Source organism: Pseudopipra pipra, chromosome 5, assembly GCF_036250125.1.
Source record: "Pseudopipra pipra isolate bDixPip1 chromosome 5, bDixPip1.hap1, whole genome shotgun sequence".
Lineage (NCBI taxonomy): Eukaryota > Metazoa > Chordata > Aves > Passeriformes > Pipridae > Pseudopipra > Pseudopipra pipra.
In genome coordinates this window covers 30,385,570-30,413,230 of record NC_087553.1, presented here as the reverse complement: position 1 = coordinate 30,413,230, position 27,661 = coordinate 30,385,570, and the positions used below count along the sequence as shown (strand labels likewise).

Here is a 27,661-nt window from a genome sequence, read left to right as displayed (position 1 = left end):
ACTCAATCTAGATTGAGTTCCTGTGTCTTACAAAAACTCTCTTTCTGTGTTACCAGCTGCTCACAGTGTGTACACAAGGGTGAATGTGCCAGCTGTAAATGGAATCGTGTCTCTCCTGCCACCACCTGCCAGGTGAAGTTTGTTGGGGAGAACTGGAATCCCCTGGGATGCCTTTTCCTTGTGTTTTTTTATGGCTGATCAGCAATCTGTCTCTTTTTTTGTCCTGACATGGAGAAATGCTGATTTTTTTTTCAGGATAATTGTAATGCAACTGCTTCCAAGGGGATCACCACTGCACAGAAAACAGAGGTTAGTTATCATTTTAAGATTGGCATTATTGAGGTTCTGAGGGTTGTGGGAGAAATTTATTTAAAGTGGGAGGACTTTGCAGAAGGAATAGAAATATGGTTGAAAAGGCAGTCAGTTGGTAGGCAGAACCTAGGTGCTTTGTAGTGTTAAAAGGTACCAACAGAAACTTGTGTTTCAGATCCAGGTGTTGAGACAGTGAACACTGCAATTGTCATGTGCCTACCTCTAGATGCAGTATTTGCAATATTGCTTTAAATGCCAGAGTCCCTGTATGCTGTATTTAGGCACTCCACAGGAGCCAGCACACTGAGGGCTGGGATATGTAAGCTGACCACAAAAACAAACAAACACAAAGGAGAATGTTTCAGACTTAATCTTTTACCTAGACTTAAAAACATGTTTGAGTTCTGCTGTCACAGACAACTCTGTGAAACTAGACTTCAGAGTCTCAGACCTCTTCCTCATTTTATGCAGCCAGATCACAGCTTCTCCTGAAGCATAGCTGCCAGGGGAGCAGAAGGAAGGGGAGCATGTGCCACCCAGTGTCTGCATAACAGAGAAGTGGCTAGAGAATGAGTCCAGGAACTGAAATCCCCGGGTGTTAGTAAATCTCTAGTTCACACTTCCAGAAAAATTTTCTTGTTTCCAGGCTGTAGACAAAACTGGAGGTGGAGCTACTCTCCATCTATCCCACACAAGCTGGATCACTGGAAAGGAAGAAGTGTCACTGGTGCCAAAGTACCTGCTGAATCTGGTTGCTGAGTTCTCTATAGAAATCATATCGATTGTATGTGTGCATACAATCTAAATTATTTGTCTCATAGGCCAGCCCTTTAACCTTCTGCTTCATAGGCCAGCCCTTTAACCACAAGGTTATCCCTTCATTCTTTATGGAACCCAAATGTTTTTATTTTCTCATAAAACTGAGTGATCTTTTGATCAGCGGTTGCTTATGACATGCAGGTGTTAGGAAAGAAATGAGTAGTGAGAAGAAATTTGACTGATGAGTAAGTACATAGAGATTTGCTTCCTACACTTTTTGGTTTCTGCTTTTTTGTGAGTGATGCACGGTTGTTATAAATAGCAGCTGTGTTCTTATCTCTAAATGTTTCATTAGAACTACCCAAACTTTTACCTCTGAAGGTAAAATTACCTCTTAAATTCAGCTATTCAGCTGATGTTTCTTAAACAAAATTGTGAAATACATTTTGTTTTTCACAGAGACGAGTAGGATTGTTATACTTGTGCTTCTGAGCATTAATATTCTGGATTTGATCTGCATTTAAAGCATTATGTCTGGTGAAAGAACAGAGGAAATTCTGCTTTGCTCTGCTTCCAAGTGCATTAATTTGACATTGGTAAATAGTTGGAATTGCCTGGGAGATGGCTTTCTTCCACATGCCTTATCTTGGAAAGACAGTGATGGACAAGGCAGTGAAAGCACCAGAGGCAGTGCAAAGGCAGATGTTTATTTAGAAGTGATTGATCCATTCAGAGGGCTTGAAATTGCATTTGAAATCCTGCTCTCCTTTGACTGCTGGTGCTTTAAGGAGAACATACTGGAGAGTGGAGAAAGAGGATTTGTGTTTTCCCATAACCCCAGCTGAGCATTTAGATTAATATACTTTTTTTTCAGTGGGAGCCCCCGCCCTCCTCCTGACTCCAGCTGCTGGTTTCCATGCATTCACCTTCCCCCTCCCTGTGCCAGAGCAGCAGTTGAAGTGGTTGGATTGAGTATGCTTGTCTAGGGAACTGATTTGGCTGGAAATAACCGTTGTCTTTCAGCAGGTTATTTTTCATCTGGGCCAGTTCCCTGATGCAGTTCTTCAGGGCCCTGTGCTAGCAGTGCAGAAGGGGCTGTGCCAGAGAGGGACTCCCTAGGGTGGCAGAGGCTGCTTAACCTGGGCTGCTGCCAGATATCTCTCCAAGACCTGCAGCCATGCTAACCACACCTCTGAGGATGTGGCTGCCACTGTTTACGCAGCCCCAGGGAAGTGTTAGGCTGTCCAGGGCAAGGGGGAAGCGGCTGCAGCTCAGAAATATGGAGCTCTATTGAAGTTGACAGGGCTGTGCTGATTTACATTACCTGAGGACCTGGTGCACGCTCTCTGTATGTCTCTTTACATGTTTACACTTTGATCGCATGCCTCACAACTAGTGATTTTTATAAATATCCTTCTGCCTCTGCTGTCTCCCCTCTTGTTACTGGGCATCTCTCCGCCTGCCACATAGCAACTGGAAGGTCAGCGGCTCTCTGGTGCTGGGGAAATGAGCACTGCAGACCCCAGTGAGGACACAAGGTCCCTCCTGCATTCAGTGAGGAAATTCATGGTTTCTTTTGCTGCTGAAGAAAATGTCGCAGTCAAGCTGGGTGGGAATCAGGCTCTTGAGTAGCTGAGGCCAGCTTACCTCAGTGCCATGACTGCGCTGACTCCATGAGTCTAAGGCAAGATGCTGCGAGGGAGTCTGTGCCGTGTAGCCGCAGGGAAGGCACGATTTCAGAGGGGACTGAAACTGTTTCAGAGTGAACAGGTCTTCCCGTGATTTCTTCTTGGTGTAAGAAAAGAAGCAAGGCAGGCTGGCAGAGAGACCAGCAGGAGCCCTGAAGCATCACAGCATCCCCCTGCACCCCTGGGCAAAGGATGCCTCGCCTTTCCTTCACTGGGGTCCACGGCCCTTATGCAGCTCTGGGGCATCTCCGTGTGTTTGTGTGATATTGCAGTATTCTGGTGCTTCAGGGCTCCCTGCTGGTTACCAGTGAGAGCCCAAAGCAGTGTTTTACTCCTTTCTGTAGTAGTTGGCTTCTGGATTTGTGTGAGGATATTGACTGTCCTTTTGCACTGGAGGTTGGACACAAGCAGGGGGACAAGGTGTAGGTGAAGAAAAGCACTGGTGGTTTGCTAGCTTTAATCTCTTAGATTTCTGCTTCAGTTATCCTGTCCCAAGGGTTAAACTGATTCCCGGGTAATCGTGGGAGTAAATTTTCCCCCTCAGGCTGTTTGTGAGGGATTTCCTTTGCCTTCCTCTATTATCCATACCAGAGGTCATCTTAGAGGCCCTTCTGCAGGCCCTCTGGCCTCAGCCTTTGCACTCTCTTGCCATTTCCTAAGGCACAAATGAAAGCTTTCAATCAGTGGTGACAGGTGACATTAGCTTTGGAGTGCTCTGGCATTCAGTGAGCCATAGTAGCATGTGGGGACAATGTGCCGGGGACCTTTCTGAAATGGGCAAAAGCTATTCACAGAGGATGGTGGTGTGACACTGATGGTCCCCTCAGACCACCAGCCCAAAGTCTTAGTGCTGTTCTGGGTACATGAAAGGATTAGTGGATAGAGGAAAAGGTGTGGGATGGACTTTCTTAGAGGTTTTGCACCAGCACCCTTCACAGACTTGGGAAGAATGAACCCTGGGATGTGTCCATGAGTGCACAGCAAAAATCAGGATAATCACAATACTCTAAAAACTCAGTTTAAACTAGTATTATAGGCAGTCTAAAATCAGTCTAGAAATTATTTGCCTGAGAAGGTCCCAAACAGTTTGTGGTTTCACATGCGTATTTTCCTGTTTTTTCAAATATTTCAGTTTGTTGTCTAAAAGATAGATAAAGAGGAAACCGTCGGTGTGATTGTGAAACTGGGGAAGCAGCAACACTGATTAAACATGAGATGCTGTCAAATGTATCAAGTACATGCACTAGGGAAAAAAATCTCTCTTCTCATTCAGTAGTGTTAGTAAGTTAGAACAAGTAAATATAGACAATGAAAAGCACAGTTTAAAAATTGCCCACATTTCTGTAAGACTGTGGCAGCATCAGAGTAAACTAGGATTGTTCTTAAATGCTGGAGAACTTCTTACCATCAAAATGAAATACCAAAAAAATTCTCCCGCAGTTGTGTTGTACATTTAGTTCTGTGCATGACTTTGAAAAGACTTTCTAGTAAAGCTAATTTTGGGGCTCTTTCTCAATTTTCCATTTGAGGATTTGACCCTGCTTCCCCTTCTCAGGTCAAGAAAGATGCCTTCATTTGTTCTCCGATCTCTCGTAGTGACAGCACCACGGGTTTTGTCTTGCATTGTTTCTTAGTTCTTCAAGGGTCACACAAAACGCATAATTTCAAGCTGGGTTTTTATGATACCTACCTTCCAGTATGTCAGACTGGGATTCTTTTGGACAACTTTATTATGGGATAAATTGAAATATAAAATACGATGGTAAAAATAGTTGGCTTGTAAAGAAGTTGTGATTAACAGTGCCTCCCAGGATTAAATTTAACAAGATTTGAAATTATTAATAAAAATGTATTCCAGTGCCATAAAATCTGCATTCTTGAGTGGTAGTTGTGTTTACAGCTGTTGCTTATCTGCCTAGCCTGTTTATAACCAGATTTTGTTTTGCTTTATTTCCTGATAGCATATCAGTATTCAATCCATTGAACCTTTGTGGATTTCTACATTAGGCAAAAGCGAAATAACAGTCAAAGGAGAAAACTTTACACGTGCATCAGGCATAAAACTGATATTGACTGGGATCACTGGCTGTAAACCAGACATGTGAGTTAAACTGAAAAATAATACTATTTACTTTTCATGGTGAAAATTATGCCCATTTTACTCTAACAATATGATTGGGTGAACAGTTGTAATGTACCTCTCCTCAGCAGAGCAGATGATGCTCTACATCTCTCTAGTTATACTTCCACTTTAAATTCCCAAAGGATGGAAATGAATTTGGTGTTTGGGTACAATACAAAGGATGGAAGGGTAGGTGGTCAGTTCTCTCAGTAATAGTATGACAGTGCTGTACCTGTGGTCCTCTGTGCCTTCCAGCAGGCTAGAAGAAGTTAGGTCATAGGAAAACCTCAGCTTTTGTTTGACAGTTCTCTGCTTCAAAAGATTTGCCATATATTCTAGGGTTCTGCTTGTAAAAGTGCAGACACCATGCCACGGAAGGAAATATCTCATGCAACAGCTCCTGCTTTTCCAGTGTAACCCCCTAAATAATTAGGCTATCATATTCTGAATCAGTTATTTTCAAGTGCAGCTGCAATGACTGCCTGTTATTACCGAGGCCATTTTACACAGCTAGCACTTGAAAACATAATGTTCCATTTTTACTTCAACCATGAATTTCCAGGGGACCACAGAAAACAAAAGGAGAGAAGGAGGGAAAGACAGGAAGTAGAGAGAAAGAGGAGGGAGAAAGGAGAAAAAGAAAAAGATGATGAAGATTCTTATTCTTGACTATCTCATGGACCGTGTTGGTAGCACGGAGAAGTACACAGTAAACAGCAAAATCACACATTGCATTACATAGCCTCATCCCAAGTTAAATATCTATACTGACTTCTGTGATTATTGTGTCACATAGAAACTTCATTCAAAAGATGCCCTACTTTGTCTTTTCAACTCCCTGCTCTCTCTGTCTGCCTCCACTTGCAGCTCAGAGAGAGATTCAGTTCTCTTTTCTCCTTGTCATTTGCTGTAGGTTATAGGCTTTGTGTAGTACCACCAATGAATGACATCTGTGTTTCAATGTTTGTCTGTTTTCTTTCTCCTCCAGCATTAAAGTTAGAAATGTGCTAAATGATACACAAATGACATTTGCTCTCCCACCAACACGTAAAGAGGCCAAAAGTATATGTATACAGGCTAATGGGAAAAAATGTTCACCACCAATGACCCTGCATTATGTTTCACTGCCATCATGTTCTAGAATCACACCAAATACCTCCTGGATCAGGTAATTTTTGTCTTTCTCTACTTTTTATGTATTTATTCAAATGTAGTTGCACTGAACCAATATGAGCCTTCTTTCTTGGCCAGATGCAGCTGATGCATACTTGGAAGACTGCTATAGCCTGTTGTGGAGGATGAATTTACACCCATGACCTGATTTAACAGATATTTTAACTTGATAACTGCAAGATGGGTTCTGTGTTTGCAGGATTTTATAAACTTCTTCCTGCCCACCCTAGCTCTCCTTTATAGAAGCCAAAAATAGTCTATTCGGACTAAAGCTAAATCCAAAATATGGGTAGCATGTGTAAATTCTAACTCCGATTAACTTTGATTTCTTGATACTAATATACCCTTCACCTGCAAAGTTTCAGTGAAATAAAGTGAAAATAATCACCCCTGCAGTGATATGTGCAGACTTTACAACGATGTTCCCTAAAGCCAAAAGAGCCCTATTCAAGCCTCTGCTTGTTCTGTGGGAGAATCACAGATCTGGTGAAAGACTTACAGGGTGGTTTTAAAGATATTTTCAGCATAGCTTTCCACCTGTTCCTCTGCCTGCACAGTTTTTACCGGCTTGCAGGTTCTTAATCTGATATCTTTGTCATCAAGTGTGGATTTGAGGTAATGAGTTGGGCTGGCAGCTGCAGCAGCTGCGCAGCTAGGATGCATGCCCTCATCTCCAGGTGAGAGGCAGCTCTGGCAGCTGGAAATTAATAATACCTTAAACCACTCCAACTGTGTTCAGCAGAGATTGTGAGCCAGAGCCCTCAGACACAAGCACCATTGTGTGTGCTGAGACAGATGGTCTGAACACTGCCAAGAATGTTTCCTGTGAGGTGCCTGGCACGATCGATTTGTCCTGAAGAAGGCAAGAATTAAGCATAGACTGGGCTGCGCTGGGGCAGTGAAATACCATGATGCTCTTTCATCAAGATTAAATCATGGTCTGGCTCTTTGGCTGCATGAATAGAAAACAAGGTGAACAGTCCCTGAAAAGGGGTATACACGTATATGCAATCAAGTAGTTTGGTTTTGAAGTGGCAAAAATGTTTACCATTACATTATGAGGAAAGAGTGGAAGTACACTGTATAGGTCAAATTATCTTGTCCTGCAGTTTGACTTTATCATCTGCTACCAAAGCAAAATGCTCATGAGTAGTTCATGCATAGCTGAAGCCTTAATGCAGGACTTGTCTGCCTGTGGAAACACAGGTATTAACTTCCCTTCCTCCACATATTTTTTTTTTTTTTTTTGCAGTGGTGGTCGCAAAATTACTACAACTGGTAGAAATTTTAATGTGGTGGACAGTGTCATTATTTCAGATGACCAGAGATCAAACCTCACAGTAAGTCTAAATCTCCTTTATAATACCAAATAGAAGTATCTTGATGGATTAGGTTTTGTTCCTAGGATTTTAGGAGATATCAGCAATTTCCAAACACTTGCAGGCACATGTCAGTCACCCTACTGAAATAAATGTGACCACCTATAGGATTACAGTTGCACACATTCTTAGTACAAAATCACGAATACACATAAGCTACTCTCTGCATAATTCCCTGAGCCTTTTTTTTATGGTCTAGAAAGTTATTCCAAATCTGTCCTTTTTGAGTCACCCCAGTCTCCACATATGGGTCTGTTGGAAGAGGGGGTTCTGTACTTCTCTCTGGCTCTGTGCTGAGAACCCAGATGGTGCCACTGCCTCAGGAAGGGGCAGCAGACTGTAGCTGATGTTGGGATGAAACCTTTTCTCCCAGTAATTAAGGAGGTAGGCATCTTGTTGACCCTTTGCAGCGCAGAGACCAAACACAGCAGCATCACCCAATGGAGTAAGCAGTGACCTAATGCTACAATGACTGCAGCAACCTCACTCTCTCAGGAGTTAAGATGGAGAGCTTGTCTTACTCTTGTCACCTGCATTGAGGGGAAGGAAGGAGAAATGGCTGTCACAATTCCTGTCTCACTCACTGCAGGAAATAGTTACCTAAGCAGTGTGCAATCAGCCTTAAAGCAGTGTATGATAAATGTGCTTGAAGGTAGACACAGGCTAAACTGAGAAATTTTGCTGGGTGTTCTTCATGCAGCCCTACCCTGATTGCAGAGAAGAGGTTATCAGGTATCTGTGTGAAGTCAGAAAGACATTAAAATGAGTTTTGAGTGCCTCTGTTTGTAACTGTACCCGCTGTTGAGTTACAACTTTGTTACAACTTTGCTATTGCATTTCTAGGTCTCTAGGTGTCCTGGCAATGCATCTGAATATCATTACTTAACACCAAGCCTGAGCCATGCAACTGAGGGTAAAGTTGTTGATATGATGTTAAAAGTGGATACTACCTTTATACCATGTGTCAAATTACACTATCACCCTGACCCAGTGTTCATTAACTACCAGCTGCACACTGAACTGGATCCTGATCTGGAATTAAAAATATATGTAAGTTTGGAACTAATGAAGTACAATGCTTATTTTAAATAGTGTTTAGGGATACTTATTTTTTCTTTCTGTATTTAGTGACTTTATTTTCTTCATTTTTTTTTCTCTCTAGAAAGAAAATGATAACTTGAATATTTCTAAAACTGAGGTAGAGGTTTATCTGTCTTACATTACTGGTGCACAGACCAAAAAGATATGGTTCAGTGTCCAAAATATTACCAAAAAGCCAGACCGTAGCACCATACTGTGCAAATTCAAAAGGGAAGGAACAGACAAGATTGACTTTTCCACAGTGAAAGTTTTTGTAAGTACAGTTCCCTTTTGTTACAATTCAACAGTGTTTGAATGTTTATACAAGTGAAGTAAAATGTATCATTAATGCTCTCATCATGAATATTCTCATCATGAATGTTCTTTATCGAGGGCAGAAGTGAATGCATTTTCTTTTCTCTTGATACTTGGTAGTACAGTTTTCTTCCTCATATCTAAGCATGCCTGCCTGGCTTAGGTACCACTGGCAGTACTGCATTCATTTTCTGTCTGGTTACTGTGGTAGTGTCAGAGGTAGGTTTTGCAGTCCAAGCTGAGCTCCAGGAGAAGAGTAGCTTGTCACACCTATGCCTGCAGCACAGACATCATCGTAACAGCATCACTGTCTCCAGAACCCCTCATCTTAGATCTGTAAGCAATCTGCTTCTGCAATATGTTCTTGAGGAAAAGGATTGTGTCCTCCCAGGCACTTTTTTCCTACTAAAGTAGACAAGAATCTGTCTTCAGGATCACCACTGAGACAGAAGAGAAGGCATTTCTGGATGAAAAAGGGGGTGAAATTCAATGTGCATTGGGAAAGCTAAAATGCTTTGAGCATGTGGCACAAAGCCAAGCCCAAATATACAAACATTAGCATGGATGTCAGAGCTAAATTGCAGCTTAAGATATTTGCTCCTTGAGTAAGATGAAAATACAAATTTTTTAGAATGTGATCATCACCATTTAAGAGGGAGAAAAATTATGCCAGACTCTTATTGCAGTGTGTGGTGGTATAAAACTGAAATAACTCTATTGACTTCAAGGCATATGGCTCATAGTAAAGATTAACAAAGCTATTCTTGACTTTGTATCACTGTTAACTGATCCCCCATCTGTGGATCCTGCCGTCTGAGCCAGTTATGGCATGGAAAAGCCTTTCTGAGTTTGGTGTTGCATTTAAATATTAATGTTGCCTTGCAGTATCACATGCTTATCCTGCAGATTTCAAAGGAGTGACTGTCATAGAAAGGTCACTACTTCACTAAGGCAAATCAAATGCAGTAGTTATCACGTAACATTTCACTTCTAGTACCTTAAAAATTTTTTTTTCCAACATCAAAAAAAATGTTTACAGTAGTAAATGTTTTTTAAAGTAGTAAGTGCTTTTTAAAATTTTATAAATAAATCATAGAAGAAGTAGGACCACTGAAGAAAGGATAACGTAGGTATAAAAGATAATTTTGGCTCAAGAATAAATGTATCTTGCCTTAGTTTTCTGGAAGAAAGAGGATATTGAGTGTGGGTTCAAAGACAGAGTGATCAGTCTGAAGAGAGTTGTCAGAGAAGAAAATGCCATTCTTGTGACAGAAGCAAGATTCAGATAGATCAAGGCGCTCAATACAGCCAGAACAGGATCATTCCTATCACAGCACTGAGGAAGAACTGACACATGATATTGTGGGCTAAGTAGAAAAGATTTTAGATAAAACTTCAGTCAGGAGACACACTGTATGACTGGAGAACAGCAAATAAACAAACAAAAAAACCCAAACAAAAACAACAAAAACCAAAACAAACAAACAAACAAAAAACCTAGGCAAATGCGGGCTTGCTGATTTAATCCCACCTCTATGTAAAACTTTATAATGTATTTTGAATGAGAGGCTCATGAAAGTCCTGGAGGTAAGTGGAAAATGGGATAATTGTCAACTTCTTTTTAATGAAAGCAGATCATGCTAGATATCTTTATTTTGTAACATGAGTGATTTCCTCAGCAACAAAAATGCGGTAGATCACACGTTCCTGAAAGTCACTCTGGTGACTTAACATGGTGATTATGAAGATGGTAGGGGTTAGAAAAACCGAATACTGTGTATGGGGAGCTGACTGGGCAGTGTTGATGATATTATTTAATATCACTAGTGCCTTGAACACAAAAATAAGGCATGCACTAATAACATTTGCTGATGACATAGAGCTCAGAGGCATTACCAGTCCAGAGAAGGTTTTATAATGTCATGCGGAAAAATGAATTTAGAAATAGCAATTGGATTAATTCAGGTGTATCTTATTTAGTTTATGATTCATAAGCGAGATAAAAGATGAGGAAAGAAATGGGACCACTGGATAGGAAGGTTATGGTGAAGATTAAAGATAATCCAAATATGAGCAAAAAATTAAATGAGTGCTTTGTCTCACATTTCAATAAACAAAGATGAGTAACAGAAATTTCTGCTTTAGGTATCGCACAGTTGGACACGAGTAGATAAAAGCAGGTGTATTAGTCACAAGATGGTTAATGTATTTAGCCACCAACGCATTTCAGCCTTGGAAAAGGCAAATGGGATCCTAGGAAGGCTCAGACCAAAATAACTTTTTATAGGAACTGTGAAAACATAGAAACATCAGAGGAAAAATAACATCTGCTGAAGGAAATAGATCTGCTTTGTATTCTGTTCTTTGTGGCCCCAGAAATATAAAGGCTGTGTCCTTCCAGCCCTGTGGGGTGTTTTTGCTTGCTTGTGTCTGTGTAGCTGCGATGTGACTATCCAGTTGGCAGGCTGCAGCTGCCCTGGCTGCTCACCTCCTGTGACAAGCCAGTGATTGCAATCACCAGATCTCTGCCTTCCCTGCTGTAACCCAAAATAATTTCAACCCAACCCTCCTTTTCAATTATCTCAAGCTCATTTCTATCCCTGGCACTTGGTGGTATCTTTTTATGTGTCAAAGCATATTTTTACATCTAGTCTGTTTATAGTCTTAGCTACCCTTTATTTATGTGCTTTCACAGTCCTCTTTGAGATCCTCCTTTGTGAAATTTCTTCTGCCGTAATTATCAGTGGTGAATGCCTCAGTTTGGCATCTGGCAGACTTCAGCACTTTCATGTACTCCTAAGAATTAATGCCTGTCCTGCCTTTGACAAGCCCACTGGCTATTGGGGGATGTTGTCCATGTATTGTGTGTTGCTTTTTTTTTTTTTTTAAGACCTTCAGGAATGCTATACCTCCTACACAAAGAGGTTGAAAGTTCTGCAAAGAAATAGGGAAGAGGGCTGTGGGCCAGTTGTCTTATGAAAAATTTTACTTCCCTCATTCTTAGCATGAGTCTTACACTACTTTTCTGCTCAGCAGAGTAACACTGTGAGTGCATATGAATGTTTTTAATTATTAATGTGTGCCGCCTTTGCTTCAAAATGCCAGAATGTTTAGCAGTGATTCTGAAGGGCATGAGCCACTTGGCCAGCTGGAGGCCAGTTCTTGCCATTCATTTGAGGGCTCTAGTTTGCAGCAAGAGCATGACAAAATGTGGTGCTGCATAAGGACCTCCAGATTTTTATCATCACTGCTCTGTTGTCCTGCTTAAACATCAAATCCAGTAAAAGTTAATTTTATGTTGATTCACATATGTTTTCCTGAATTGCTGCTGTCTTCCCAATAATCTACCATGATCCTTATGTGCCTTACATACTTTTTTATAAAACACATTAAATGTCATTTTAAGCACTGATATAATAACTGTCCTCTATTAACAGTCATTACTTTTCTTCAGGTCAAATTGGGAAATTTTGAGCATGAAGTGAAACCAACATCATCATACATATATTTATATGTTCTTATTTTGCTACCTATTGTAGTGGGTGTCATTATAGGTAAGTACAAAATGCATTTTCATTTTTTGATTTGCTGAAGGGTATAATCATGACACAAACACATACATATACACGTGTCTGGAACTGTCACTAACAGTCTGGTGGTTTTACCATATTCCCAATAAGAGTGGGCAAAGTTAACTCTGTTCTGGTGGTGGAGTCCATCTTGTGAGACTGCAGCACATTACAAGACAGTAGTTCTGTCTGTTCTGCTGGGATTATTCACTATCATTTCATCAAGCAGGCCATAGGACTGACATGCCTGTGTCACAACTTGGTCCATTCTGGCTGCCAGAGCTGGGCTACCCTCCTGTCCCTAGGGCAGATGTTCCCTAACAAACTGCTTATCCTCAGGCAGTGTTTGTGGTGTTTCTGCTCAGTTTCATTTGGATCATTCGTGAACTTACGGGTCACTACTAAACTGAGGGAGGTAAATAGTTATCTCTTCCTGTTTTTAGTGCTCCCTTTTTTTTTGCACATTTTTATTTGATTATATATTTGATAAATTTCCATTTATTTTAATAAGATTAGGTGTTCGTTTTTTTGGTTGGTTAATTTTTTTTTAAAGTTCATTTTAAAAAGGAACCATATCATGCTTTTATGCTCTCAAAATAAGCTTTAGAGAAGTTAACAATTTAGAAGTGGGTTTCCTCTTCAAAACAACTGGTTTTCCTGTTTGATCAGTGCTACCTTAAGTAGGTTCCTATTAGTAGAAGTGTTTGTTAGATTCTGTGTCTCACTGTGCAGGCTCTATATAGCAGAGTGTGTTGTACTTTCAAATAAAGTTGGATTGACAATTCTAAGACCTTGTTAAAAGGAATGATTTTTATTAAACATTGGGGTATAAATCCAGATAACTAGGGCTCATGGGTACTAGCACACTGACAACAGTAAAACTCTAATCCTCCTGGAGAGTGCAAGTGTACATTAATCTTTCTGTTTCTTAAAATAATAATAAAATATGTCTCTTATATGAGGGTTTTCTGTTCTGCGCTTTTTATACTCATAATCTTTTTTTCCTCCTTTTTAGCGGCATTCATAGTTACTAGATACAAATCCAAAGAGTTAACTCGTAAACAGAGTCAGCAACTTGAACTGCTGGAATATGAGATTCGTAAGGAAATACGCGAGGGTAGGTCTAAAGAGCTTTACAGAGCTTAAGGATAGCATAATTTCTGAACTGAACCTGTCACATTATATAAACATTTTTATTTTGTAGCTGTTGGAGTATTTTTGTGTTGGATCAGAATTCCTCTTTAATATTGTGTGCACTGCAGTAGCAGATAGCACTGAGCTAATAGGATTGCATATAGTATTTCGTTCAGCAGAAGTCGGGGGAAAAAATGGATTGCTACTTTCCTGCTCTTAAGAACTTCAGCTATAAAAAGAACCCCTCTTCCCTGAATACTGTTTTTTAAGGAACATCTACTGGGGATAAATTATATTTGTGAAGATGATTTTGTGTCAACTAAACTAACTCTCTGGGTGGGGATGGGGTTTTTCAGGATTTGCTGAACTGCAGATGGATGAATTAGATGTGGTGGATAGTTTTGGAACCGTTCCCTTCCTTGACTACAAACACTTTGCTCTTAGAACTTTCTTTCCAGAGGTAATGTTTACAAGTCTTTCGGTTTTCAGGCCTGATTAATATTAAAAAAGCTAGGAAGCTCAGGATCAAATAACTAAAGAAAATACTACACAGTCATTGCTCATTGTTTTCACAAGAAACTTTTCTTAAATCAGAAATTACCAAAGAACACTTAAGGCTGTACTTCTCTATATTTAAGCAAGCCTTTATGCTGTAGCTAAAGCAACGTTCTTCAATTTTCAAGGGTTGTGTGTGTATCCATTTCTTTTTGTCCAGCCTCACTCAGCTGCTTGCCTTTCAGGCCATTCTAACTAAGCTATAATTTATCCATTGCTCTTTTCGTTCCCATGCTTTCACTTCCAATGCTATAGCTAATTAGAGTAACAGTCAGGCTAGCTAACATGATGACACTTCCTAATTAGACTGATGAAGAAATTCTGCTGACTTTCTACACCAGGGTGCTGACAGAAATGGTAAGATGTTGATTCAAAGGGGTGCAGGTCAAATGCTTAGAAACTCCATAAGTACTTGTGTTGTCCACTTTAGAGGTAGATATTTTCAGTGTTCATTGGAGCAGTTTGTGCCACTGTGTCAGAGGACCAGATGCCTTCTCGTGAATGTTTTATGTTCTTACTGGGTTTTTTTCTTTGCCTATGTGGCACATTGCAAGCTGATAAGTACCTTTGCCACAACTTTCAAAATTATATCGTGGTGTTTACCAGTGCTTACGAGCATTTACCCAATTGGCAGAAGCTGTGATCTCAACTGGTGATAGTTTTTTGTATAACTGACACCAAAGAGTAGAAACCCTTGGTTAGGCATAACTGGAATGTGTGTGAATTATCTACTAGTCTTCATGTGCTACTCATCACTGCTGCGGCCAAGTCCTGTAGTCTTGTCTGCACATTGCTTCACTTTACTGCTGTTTGTGATCCCAGTGAAAACTCATTGTGATAAAGTTAAATACATGTGATAGTGTGGAATCAGGGCCTTTGTTTTTTGTACAAAACCAAATACCAGATACTAAGGTGGAATAATATTTAGCAATTACATATGCAAAATCCTGGTGTACTTTGAGTTCGGTTCTCACACCAAAGGACACTGCAAATATCTCTTCTGGTACTACTGTGATGCCCCCATTATTCTAATTTGTAAGGGGTCACCAGGTGGTTTGAAGAAAGAAGACTAAGGCAACCTTACTGTCTGCATCTCTTTCCTTTCTGTTTGTTTTGTTGCCAGGCATATTAACATTAAAATAGCATTTTTATTTTTAAGAATATATCTTTTCCTAGTGATAGTCCTCCCCTGTCAAAACAGTAATAATCTGTAGAAGCTGTCTGGGTGGAAATGCTGTGCTTTATGCAAATAAAAAGTAAAAAAAAAGAGGCACAAAGTCTGTCACTCTGTGGCATTATATAAAGTCAGAATAGGAAGGGCTCCTGTTTTGCCTTGGCAAGTCTTGTGCCACTGCACATTCTGGAAATTATTCCAGTTGGATTTTGTCTGAGTTTGAAATACCAATACCACAAAGGGTCACTTGCTACTATTAGCTCTCTACAAACATGTGGTGTCAGGCAAGTTATTTAACGTGTTGTGTACCAATTTTTTCTGCTAAGTACTTATTGTTTACATTGCAGGAGTGTCCAAACATGCCTTGTGCTGTATGAGTGTGGTAGGAAAGCTGTGCTCCACTAAACAAACATTATAGATGAACAGAAAAACGAATGAGGTAGAGATTGCAACTGAGTGTTGCAAGGGTTGACAGAAGGGTCAAAGTGCAAAACCACCACTTCCTTCACTAACCTCATGTGTTTGAATGATGTCCATATTGTATGCTTTCTGCCTTCCAGTGTGTTTAATGGGCTTTGTCACATCTAATCTGAGCTATTTATACATGGAGATCAAAGCTGTTCACTGAGCATCTTCTGTAGTCAGTACAGAGATGGGCAGCTCAAGAAAGTGATTCATCCCATTTGCCTGAGACATCTCTCTCAGGATGGGACAAGTTTAAGCTTAAAGAGGGAGTCAGATACATAAAATTAAGGGTGATGGATCCCATCTTCATTTTGAGAGTCTTGCTTTCCACTGCTTCAATTTTCTATATTTAATCTGGCTTAATAGCTTTTATTTTCTTGCTTAATGCTTGCGGATGTTAAATGGATATTATATCTATTCTTCTAATGTTCTTGCTGTTTAGCCTGTCTTTTCCTTTACTTGTTAAATTTGTAGTATTATTTCTGTTTTCCCTAAATTTCACACATTTTTGGGTTTAATGCTACGTGCTTGTTCCATGCTCACAAGCATTTTTAACCATTAATGTGGTTCTGTTTTTTTCAGTGTGTGTGTTTTATTGGTAATGGGTGTATGGGTTGTTGAAGAAGTTCTGGAAAAATTGGAATAGCCAGTGGAGAAAGAGGAAGAAGAGTATGGTAGGCGAGAAGAAAACATAAGGAATGAAGAAAGGGAGGGATGAAAAATCACATATAGGGATGAAAAATTAGATGTGAGATGGCAATGTGCGCTCATAGCCCAGAAAGTCAATTGTACCCTGAGCTGCATCAGAAAGAAGTGTGACCAATGGTCAAGGGAGGTGATTCTTCCTCTCTGCCCCTGTGAGACCCCACCTGGAGTACTGTCGCCAGTTCTGGGGTCCCCAGCACAAGAAAGGCTTGTACCTCTTAGAGTGGGTCCAGAGGAGGGCCATGAAAATGGTCAGAAGGTTGGGACACCTCTCCTATGAAGAAAGTGAGTTGGGGTTGTTCAGGAAGGCTCTGGGGAGACCTCATTGCAGCCTTTCAATAAAAAGGAGGCTTATAAGAAAGATAGAAACAGACTTTTAGCAGGGCTTCTAGTGACAGCACAAGGGGCAATGGTTTCAAACTGAAAGAGGATAAATTTAAATTGGACATAAGGAAGAAATATTTTATGATAGGTGTGATGAGAGGTCGGAACTGGTTGCCCGGAGCTGTTGTAGATGTCCCATCCCTGGAAGCGTTTAAGGCCAGGTTGGATGGGGATTTAAGCAGCCTGGTCCAGTGGAAATTGTCCCTGCCCGTGGTAGTAGGGTTGGAACTAGATGAACATTAAGGTCCCTTCTAACCCAAACTATTCTGTGATTCTGTAAGGAAACTAGGGGCAGCCAGCATCACAGATAAAGCAGGTGACAGTAATTGTTACTAGTGTAAATTTAGTGCTCAAGAGGCATTGACAAGGTATTTGAGAACTGGGGGCTTCCTTTTGTGTGAAGGCTTCTGCTAGGACTGGATGTGTGGTGGCACCTGTGCCTCTCTGGAGACTGACAGCATGGACCTCCTGGAGAGTTCATTAGTGAGCATTCATAAAGTGCCTTGAAATTAATAGAGGCAGATGAGCTCAAGTGTCACTCTGTTATGGAAACTGTGTATACCAAAGGCTATCATTGCCATCCAAGAAGGATGCAGCCTGCAGCACCCCTTGCACACAAGCACATTTGAGGATGAGGATAAACAGCTCTTCCGGTGGAGCATTAGTTGACTGCTGTGCTAGTGCAGCTCAGCAACATCAAGTAACACATTCAAGAACGCTGAAGTCAATACCAGGTCATCTTTGAGAGTTTACTTTTCAGTGAACTTTGGCCACACTTTTACAGAAGTTACTGTGTAGAGTTTTTATATTGTCTCTGCTTTAGAATCTGGCATTTCCATTGTTTTATTTCAAGTAGTATCAGGAACATGCTTGGTGTGTTTAACATACATGTGTTAGAAACTTCTGGTATACTTAAGAATGATAAATATCCCCTTATATTTTAGTCAGGAGGCTTTGCATCCATCTTCAGTGAAGAAATGCCACAGGTAAGTTGTGTAGTGTGATATGCCTTAATTAGTAATTTTTTTTTTCCAAGAGCAATTGTATCCCTTCTCTCAGTGTTGTCCTAGAACACATGAGCTTACGTTTTCAGTATGTTCCCTACCCTCCTTGAGGAGGCTTACATGGATTTCTATATAAAAAGAATTTGAAATTTAAGATGCTGTTACCCAATGTATATTATGACTTATTTAAATAAAATAAACAGAATCTAGTAATGAGAAATGGCAGGCAAACTTAACTATTGGCACTATTGGTTCTACTTTGTATATTTGGCGGTAAATGTATGCTCTATATGTGTGTACTGTGTGTTGTACACAAATGCAAATGCATCTTTGGTAAACTCCTGAGACCTGTGAAATAAAACAAAATTCCCACTGATTTGAATGAGGCCAGGATCTTATCCCATATGTTTCTTACCATTTTTCTGAGCATTAAGAATCCATCATAGCAAATCTACAGTTTGCTTATTTTTGTTTAACTATTCCAGAGCAGAGACCAAACGAGCAAGGATGAAAGCTTCAACATGTTGCATGCTTTAATTTGTAACAAGAACTTTCTTGTTACTCTCATTCACACCCTTGAAAAGCAGAAAAATTTCTCTGTGAAAGACAGGTATAGTATGATTATGCTTATCATCTTCAAGACAAAGAATTAGCCAGAAAAAACAACATGGATTATAGCACACAAATGTAATTTCTACTACTTGCAAAACAAATTTGCAGTACTCCAGAGCATTTTTCATTTTTCTCCATCTGCACACACTGAGGAAGAAAAAACATTACCATTAAAACAAGCCATTAAAGAGAAAGTGGAATATTTGTACATGTAAATAGAGGCAGAGGAGCAGGAAATATCACTTCAAAACTGTAAACACTTCCTGCAGTTAGATCAACAGTTCTACAGTTTAGAAATGTTCTGTCACTGAAGCAGGTGTTGTTCTGCAGAATTAAATTTAGAGGCACAAAGTCTGTGTTTAAAAAATAATCACAAGAGCAGATGGACTTGCATTTTTTTTATTTTTGTAGAGAACAGTGGACAATTTCTGTGCCTGAGGAGGGAAAACATAGGATATGAACTGCACTAAAGTGTGTTTCATTTATTAAATCTGACTGGGAAGAGATACTCTAAAATTACAGCTGTTTATTTATTTTATTTTTTTTTAACAGGTGCTTGTTTGCATCCTTCTTGACTATTGCATTACAAACTAAGCTAGTTTATCTGACCCATATTTTGGAAGTGTTGACAAGGGACTTGATGGAGCAATCAAGCAATGTACAGCCTAAGCTCCTGCTCAGACGAACTGAATCTGTGGTAGAAAAATTGCTGACAAACTGGATGTCTGTTTGCCTTTCTGGATTTCTCCGGGTAGTGTACATCTTTTCACTACATAAGAGATATGAAGAATTTCTTTAATTGATTTTTTTCCATAGGAACTGTTTGAGGGATCAGTTTAAAGCATTTACTCTAACATATAACATTACTGGTGTGCACTCTTCTAGTTTTAGGTGACTTAGCTGGTTGTCATCAGTAGGATGCAGGAAAAGAGTATGACATGGTCATCTCCAAGCAATCATCATGTCATTTATTTGGCCAAGATTTGGGTAATTTTGTAATCTAGCATATCCTTTTTTCATGTCAGACATTATTTCAGCTCAGTGATCAAACTAAAAGACTGACTGACACACTTGTTAAAATGCAGTGGTACCTTTCTATGCAAGTTGTTGGAAAGCTACTATGTAATGGACATTGAAGGAATACTGTCCTTTAGAAAACTAAAATTCCTTCCAAACTTTTCAACCTCCAAACAGCATTCCAAATTTCAACAACTAAGTGACTTCAAATAGAAACAAAATAAGCATTTTGTTTCATTTTACTGTTTGTTTATTCAAGTCCACTTGGTAGCACTTTGTTCTTGGTTTCAGAGCCTAGTTTCATTCCCTCTTTTGCTGATACACCAGTGTATGTCCCACCATCTTGGTCCCAGGGCGTTTATTCAGGGACAGCAAGGGGAAACACCAATTCAAAAGGAATTTTAGTTGTCAGCTTGTTTTCTCACAGGACTGAAAATGGAAGAAATAGCTAAAGTATGTGTGTGAACACGTGCATGTCTCACCTCCCACCCACTCTTTGGTGGAACTAGAAAGCATCTACCAGGTGGAGTAGGAGCAGCTTGTCTGTAGTGTGCTTGTGCACAGCAAGGACCTGTGAGCTGTCTTGCCACGCACTCCAGCTGTCCCTTGCTATTTGCATGAGACTTTTACACTGAAAAGCAAAGGATGGAGGTTAAACAAATAACTAGACAAATCTGCTCAGAGGTATTTTCTTTTCTAATTGCAAGTTAACAAGTTAGTTAAAAGGAAATAACATCATTTGTTACACTTGATTTTTTTCTAGTTATTCGTGGTCATTTAAGGATTACAAAAATAAACATGTTTCTTGCCTTCTTTTCACATCCTAGGAGACAATTGGTGAACCTTTCTATTTGCTAGTGACAACCCTCAATCAGAGGATAAACAAAGGACCTGTTGATGCGATAACTTGCAAAGCCCTGTACACACTTAACGAAGACTGGCTGCTGTGGCAAGTGTCTGAATTCAAAACAGTGGTATGTTTGCCAGCTTGTGTTCCCTCCAAACACAGACAACTACAATGTTTTCTCTCTTTCTAGGAAGCTAAATTAAGGTTCTTAGACACTAAAGTGATGGTTAAGTACCCAGATAGTAAAATTATTATTGTTGACAAAGTTACAGAACACAATGGAGTTTAACTAGCTGGTATTTCACCAATATATATTTCACAAATAGCACTCACTCCTCACTTCACAGCATGCATTAATCGCCAGAGATTAGGTTTAGTGAAGTCTCAGGGTATTAAAAAATCCTTCTTATTTTAAAGTGTACTACAAAAATATAAACATGCTTAGAATTTAAACTAAATTAGACTTCACCAATGAATGAAAGAATGGAATGCAGAGGTTTTATTTTTCTGTTGTGTTTACTTGTGGCTAATCTTCAGGCAGCAATAATTTGCTGTGAGTTTCCATGTTATTAGAAACAAATTAGCTTCAAATTAGCAAGGTTACAGCATGGTGGATTTTATTTACCTGCTTGGTTAAAAACTAGGTATCTAGGAAGTCTAGCTTAGTTTCTGAACTTTACTGTAGATTTTTTTCCCTTTCTCAAAGCAACTAAGAAATACTCTCTATTTTACAGTTACACCCAGACTTCTTTAAAAGCTGGAATTCTCTTGCTGATTGTCATTCTGACACTGAGATGAGAAGAGATAGCAGGATTATTGCACTTTGGAGCATGTAAAATTGTGACTTTGGGAGTAGGAGGTCTGAAAAAGGTTTTCAGAATAACCAGAGCACTTTTTTGCTCCAGATTTTCCGAGTGATTTTGGGTCTGAGAACTTTAAAATGTGCATTTCCAGTCATTTGCATAGCTTCCTTGATTCGTAACTCCTGGCTTCCTGATGGAGTTACCATACTTAATTAGGAGTATGGGAAGTGCAACTGAAAAGTGGGCTTCAGACATTGGCAACAGAAACTGCCAGGCAGCAACGGCAATGGCACGGACACTGCAAGTGCAGGTGGCTTTGGAGGAGAATTCATTAATTTTCAGAACCTATATCTGGAGTCTCAAGTAGGGCTGAAGCTTCTAGGTCTGCCCATCTGTTTTGCAGCAAGAACCTGGAGGTCTTAAGATGCTATATACTGGAGCAGACTACCTGACTCTAGAAAGTTTGGCTTGTCAGCAATCCATTGGTTTTAGCTCACTGGGCACGTAGGAAACTCACTGAAATGGCAGCATTTCTGTGAATCATTTCTGAATTGTGATTTTCTGCTGAAAATTCTCAAACTGATAAAGTTATGGTTAAATCTTCTTACAAGGCTGTTGTTAGAAGCTTCATTTGAAGGTACTTGAAGCTAAGTTACCACATTTGGAAAGAAAGTTTGGGACCTAAAAAAGAAATGCATAATACAAGATATTTGGGTTCCTTGTTTGTGTGCTGCATTCTGCATTATCCAGAGTAAGTTTAAATATATTCCTATATGTAGCCATAGGATACAAAACCCAGTAGTGATACAGAGCAACAATTTTCAAGCAAGCCCAATATGCCTGTTACTAGTAGACTGCACAGAAACATCTGGTCCTGTGGAATTGATTGACTTTTCTTATTTATAGCACGAATTCAAATGGAGAGCCCCTTGGGGTATAGCTGACTCTGAAACTGCTGAACAACCTTAAATACTTTTCCCCATGCTACTTCTATGCATGCAGTCACTAAGAGGGTCTTGTGGTCAGTCTGCAGAGAAGAAGAAAGAGGGGAAGTGGTCTGAAGGACTTGATATCACTGGGGAAGGCTGTCTGTAGATGGGTGAGGAAGTGAGAGAGCACATAGCCTTTCTCAGATGTTGTATGCTGCCTTTGTACTTTATATTCCTGCTTTTAAATAGGAGATAATGATACTATTATACAGTTAGTAAGTCAGCTTTCCCAGTTAAGGTGCAGCAGTTTCTTAGCTGAGAAGTGGCTTAACGTTCCCTTTAAAACCATCAGAAAAGGAGAGGGGATCCTGCAGTGAAATTGCAGACATGAAGTCCAAGGACTGTAGTTCTTGCTGGACGTGGAAACAGTTTTGTTTGGCGTATTTATCTGAGATTTGTGCTGGAAACTAAAACTGTGCTGTGAAAGACACTTAGGTGGAATGGTGAAGCTTTCTGGGCTGGGGAAGCAAATCAGCTGTGCATGGTTTCTCTTGGAAGAATAACATCTAACAGGAGGCTAAAGAGGAAGTAGTCAGCTTTTTTTCTCTTACTAACACCACTTCACATGCACTGTAATGACATGCAGGACCTGTGAGCATACAGACAGGGAACCTTACAGTGGAAGAACATTTCTGTCTAAGGTATTGCAGGTTTTATTTTCTGCATGGAATAAATTCTGATCTGAGTTTTCAAATGCATTTGCACATTTGCTAACTGCAGTTACATTCTGAGTCTCACAGTATTTTGTTGGTATTTTGTTTTGCCCCTTTCCCCAGCCCTGCAATAGCAGTAAATGAAAACATATCTGTCCAGAACAAAGCATAAAAGTACAGCCAAGAAGAGGGTGATAGAAAGATACTGAAGCACAGCTGCAGACACTTACTGTCCAAATTTTCTAAGCTGTTCAGGCACTTGAAGACACAGGGATACATCTGCTAGGGAGTTCAATTCTCAAATCAGTGACAGGGCACAAACAGGAGTATAGGCGCTCTGCATGAGAATTTCTCCTTTCAGCATTGGGAGTTCAATTCCAATCCAATAAAAGCAGGATACAAACAGGCTCCTGAAAATCGAGGGGAGCTCCACAGGTCTTCTCCTAAACACACCACTATACAGATAAACTCTTGGCAGACAAAGGAGAAAGAACCTAGGTATAGAGAAAGAAGGAAGGACAGGCCATTTGTAACCAGAAAAAAAGAGAACTAAGAAATGTGTTGGGTTTGAATTGTATTACAACTGTTCTTTGGCAGGGCCCCATGTCTTTTTTAAAAAGGCCACAGACCTTGGGACCACCCAGCCCCCTACTCTTAGCCCTCTCTGCTAGAAAGGGTGAGATATTGAACAGAGATGGGCTGCTGAACTACATACTCAAGTGGAGGAATTGAAGGAAAGATGCTTCTAAAAGCATGGGTCAAGTATGAGCTGAGGAGCTGTGCTGTTTCATGCTGTGCTTATATTTGAGTAGTGAGAGATAAAACTGCCTTGAAAGAGACTTGGATGTGTCATGGAGCCTTTTCTCAGGCTGAGGAAGCAAGCCTGCTTTCTCACAGGCAGACAAGCAGCTGCACCCCTTGGCAGATAATTTGCTCAATGACTGCTGAAGGAGTACACTGCACAGCTGAGTGTTAGCATTTCACTGAAGTGTTTCATTTTGAATAGAAAAGCTACACAATGCCAGTCTGGCATGGGAGGACTTCTCGGTGGTATATCTCCTGTAGAAAACCAGGGGAGATTTATTCATATGGTAGACTTGGTGCTCCAGTATTCTTTTGAGTAGTCACTGTTTATTTTAAAAAAGGCATTTGGGCTGTTGAATTCTTTGCTGAAATGTGTTTGTGTTTTTAGATGGGAATAAATGATCTAATTCACCTGTTCAGTCAACAGCCTTTTATTAAAAGGAAAGTTAAGCCATGTGCTGGAAGGTTCTTTAAAGTGTTCAACGGCTTTATGAGTTAAAAGAAGTGGGAGGCCTGTAAAAGAGTAAAGCTGAGACAGAGAAACCAATTTCCTAATAAGACATCATGGTTGTGGTATTATTAGTCACACTTTGTGAGAGATAAGGAAGATACTAAAGCATGTGATATATGGGGATTTTTGTCAGCAGAAAAGGACACAAAAGCCCTCACTAGAAAGTGAGCAATGCAGATGCTGGCTACAGGAGAGTCTTCTGGATTAGAGACAAATTGAGTGCCATATACTACAGCATCTACAGCACAACCCTTCCTTTGTGTAGTGCCCATCTAGCCTAAATTTAAGTCCTGTAACATTTTCTGTGTCAGTTGGTTAACTGTTCTATAACTTCTTCATGGGTAACTGCTGCAGAAGGATCATGCAATCAATCTGATTTTTCCTGTTTATTGTATTTCATAGTCTGGGAGAGAGGGGAGTGGTTTAAGGCAGTTTTATTGTGCTGTACATCATGGTGCTGACTCTTTACATAAATTGTCTAACTTTTACCAATCAAAAGATTTTTTTTGTTTTTTCAGCCTCTCTGATAAATGGAAATATGATCTGTTCAGATGCATAGCTGAGTAGAGAACAGGATAATGAATAAGAGTCCTTGAATATCCCAGATTATTGTTCTTTATTTCTTAGAAAGTATTATATTATCGCATTTCTTTAATTATATTATATATTTAATATTATCACATTAAACCACATCTGATTTATTATCTGCTATATTTATTAATAGCTGTAGTAAATAATTCATTGTTTGAAATTAGTTTTCAAGAAAAGTACAAATCTGAAAAGCCATCTGTAAACACTGTCTTCAAATCTTATTTCTGTCACTGCATGAGTGCAAATATGATTTTTACAGTTATTCCTGTCTTGTAACTAGTGTCCAAGCTAGTTCCTATACAAGTAGTTGCAGGTGCTTTAGAGACTTTTATGCATTTAAATATTCCTTCCCATCTGACCACTTCTTTGAGTTGTAAAGTGTTCTTATTATCCTAACATTTTGGACACTTCCACTTAAGCAGTCCACAAATTACTTGTATTCTACCTACATAAAGGATGAGTACTCTCTTTTAACAGTCCTGCCGTCCTACAATGAGTTGAGTGGGAATGGGAGGATTCTCACTTGCACGTTCCTGTGCAACCTGTGTGAGAGCATGAGCTGAAAAGGCAGCAGACAAATAGACAGTTTCTCCTGATAGTCTGAAAGGAATAGAAGATTAAGGAGAAGCAGGAACACGAATATTGCAGTGTAGGAATAATGTTAGGAGGAAAGGATCAGCTAAAGGAAGGAATGCTTCCAAGGATGTAGAGCAAAATCAACATCAATTAAAGTTCGAGGAGCTACTCCAGGAAGGTCATTTCAGAGACTAGAAGAGGCAAAGACTGATTAAAATGAGTTTCCCAAGGACAAAATACAGTTAGTCCCTGTCCACAAGACCATGACCTCAGGGCAATCCAAGTCAAGGACAGGACTGCTGTCTGTTCAGTTGGTCTGTGGACCTAACCAAGCATGACTCCCTCATTGCTGTGCCAATATATTTTTTACTAATTTTCCGCATGAAATCCCAACCTGAGGCATAGTGTCCAGTCTGCTTCTCCTTCTGCAGGCACTGTTCCCACATATCCTGTTCTTCCATTCCGTCTGTCCTTTCCATGGACTCATTTTCCTCACAATTAAACATCTCGGTGTCCTGATTAAGTTATTTTCTATTACTTAAGTTACATCCTAGTCTTTCGTAAATCCTGATCTTCATCGTTTTGCAACCCTGTTTTAATACTCCTTTTGCTTCTGTAGAAACAGTAAACTTAACTTATGTCGCCTTGGACTACTTTTTTTCATTCCCAGTGTGTTATAACTTCCATTCTTGCTGGGTAATGAGCAGAAACTACCATTCTACAACTATTAATAACTACCCATTTTTCTAAAAAGAGAGAAAAGTTGTCCCTGCAACAACCTGGACAGAAGTTCTTTCCTTCACGTGACAGCAGATAAAAAAATGTTTTACATGCTTCCTGTTTCAATGATCACTCTTTCACGGAGTCACACCTGCAGTACTCTCGTTTCAGTCAAACATAAATATTATACCAGAAACATCCAACAGCCAGAAGGGTTCAAGTATGTTTATTTTCCTATGCCACTTGTAGTCAAGTGCCAGCACCTAAAACACTTCTTTTAATTCTGTCCCAGAACATCTCCAGCAGAACATCTGTGTCCATGTAGCTGAACAGTGATTTTGCTGCACGGAGCAGGCTGGGGCACTGGAAATTTTTGCTATTATTGCTCGGCACTAGCAGTTCTGTGCCTCATCCCTTTTTCCCTGCCTTCTAGCAATCAATCTGCCTGACCTGATCAGAAATACAACCTGACAAAAAACAGTCCCAAGAGATGGTCACCCAGTCTCATTGGGACTTACTTGTAGCCTGTACTCAGCTAGTGTGCAGCCTAGCAGATGAGTTGTGTCCCAGCTAAGAGAAGCTGTGAGCTAAAGGGCAGGGTGATATAACTGGACAGGTTGTATGGGTGTTTGACCTGGAGTAATAACCAATAGAATACAGCACACTTTGCAGATGTGGACCATTTTGAATTCTGCCTGCTGCAACATGCTTTCTCTTCACGCTGCTTCTGCTCCCACTGCTTCTGTGCTGCCTCTAGAGACACAGCTGCACACAGACAGACACTGACACCTCCGAGGGAGGTGGATATATTTTATGATGTAAGGCACTCAGCATAATCTGCTGGTGTAAATATGCGTTTTAACACTACTTCCTATCCACTCAAAATCAATCATCCTCACCATGACTTACTCAGCAGCCTTATCACATCTCCTGTCCCTTGCAGTTTTCCTGTTAAGGCATTCATTTTACATAAAAGATCTGCTTTTTTTAGAACATGAATTGTAATTTTTCCTTGTCTCCTCTCTTTTTTTGGTGATTCACTGAAATACATTTGCACAAAAGCAGAAGACAGAATACACTTTTGGAAATATATAGCTATATATATATCTTTGATTTTTTGAACATGAAGAATTCTAAATGCTTCATTGTGTAATTCCTTCAAATAATCTTTATTTGAAATAACTTTAATAATAAATATGCTGAAAATCTCCTATATGCTGAAAATCTGTCAGGAATTTTTAGGTTTCCCATGCTAGGTGTTCCCTGTAAGTCAGAATAACATGTGTTTCTTTCCCCAGACAGTGAATATTATCTTTGAAAAAGTCCCAGAAAATGAGAGTGGAGATGCTTGTCAGACTATTCAGGTTAATGTTCTGGACTGCGACACCATAGGCCAAGCCAAGGAGAAGAGCCTTCAGGCTTTCTTTAATAAGAATGGCTTTCTCTATGGTCTTCAGCTGGATGAAATCGGTCTTGGTAAGAGAATGTCACTGTGTTATATTTTCACGGAGTTCACTGGTCTGTCTGTGGAGTTTTTATGTTAGGGATTCATACCTTTGATTTCTTTTAGAGTTCAAACAGAATGTAGCCTTCATGAGGAATTTTGAGGCAAATACTAGATCATTTATGCTACCAGTTAGAACACTGAACCTATATCTGCTTCAATTCTGCAAGGACTTCATCACTGCAGTTAACAAACACATGTTATTTATTAAACATA

The 27,661-nt window shown here is 39.8% G+C and overlaps 1 protein-coding gene across 2 annotated transcripts in view; it reads left to right on the top strand.

The window, feature by feature from the left end:
* The window catches only part of PLXNC1 (plexin C1), a 71,767-nt gene that overhangs the window by 26,137 nt on the left and 17,969 nt on the right, over positions 1-27,661 (top strand). For both annotated transcript variants that reach the window (XM_064655423.1, XM_064655422.1), the window contains exons 8-22: positions 57-132; positions 256-309; positions 4,721-4,860; positions 5,870-6,049; positions 7,307-7,394; positions 8,277-8,483; positions 8,596-8,787; positions 12,283-12,382; positions 13,413-13,514; positions 13,888-13,991; positions 17,759-17,800; positions 18,304-18,428; positions 18,983-19,181; positions 20,275-20,421; positions 27,240-27,417. In XM_064655423.1, the coding sequence (XP_064511493.1) occupies positions 57-132; positions 256-309; positions 4,721-4,860; positions 5,870-6,049; positions 7,307-7,394; positions 8,277-8,483; positions 8,596-8,787; positions 12,283-12,382; positions 13,413-13,514; positions 13,888-13,991; positions 17,759-17,800; positions 18,304-18,428; positions 18,983-19,181; positions 20,275-20,421; positions 27,240-27,417 (1,934 nt within the window). The remainder of the gene's footprint in view (positions 1-56; positions 133-255; positions 310-4,720; positions 4,861-5,869; positions 6,050-7,306; positions 7,395-8,276; positions 8,484-8,595; positions 8,788-12,282; positions 12,383-13,412; positions 13,515-13,887; positions 13,992-17,758; positions 17,801-18,303; positions 18,429-18,982; positions 19,182-20,274; positions 20,422-27,239; positions 27,418-27,661) is intronic.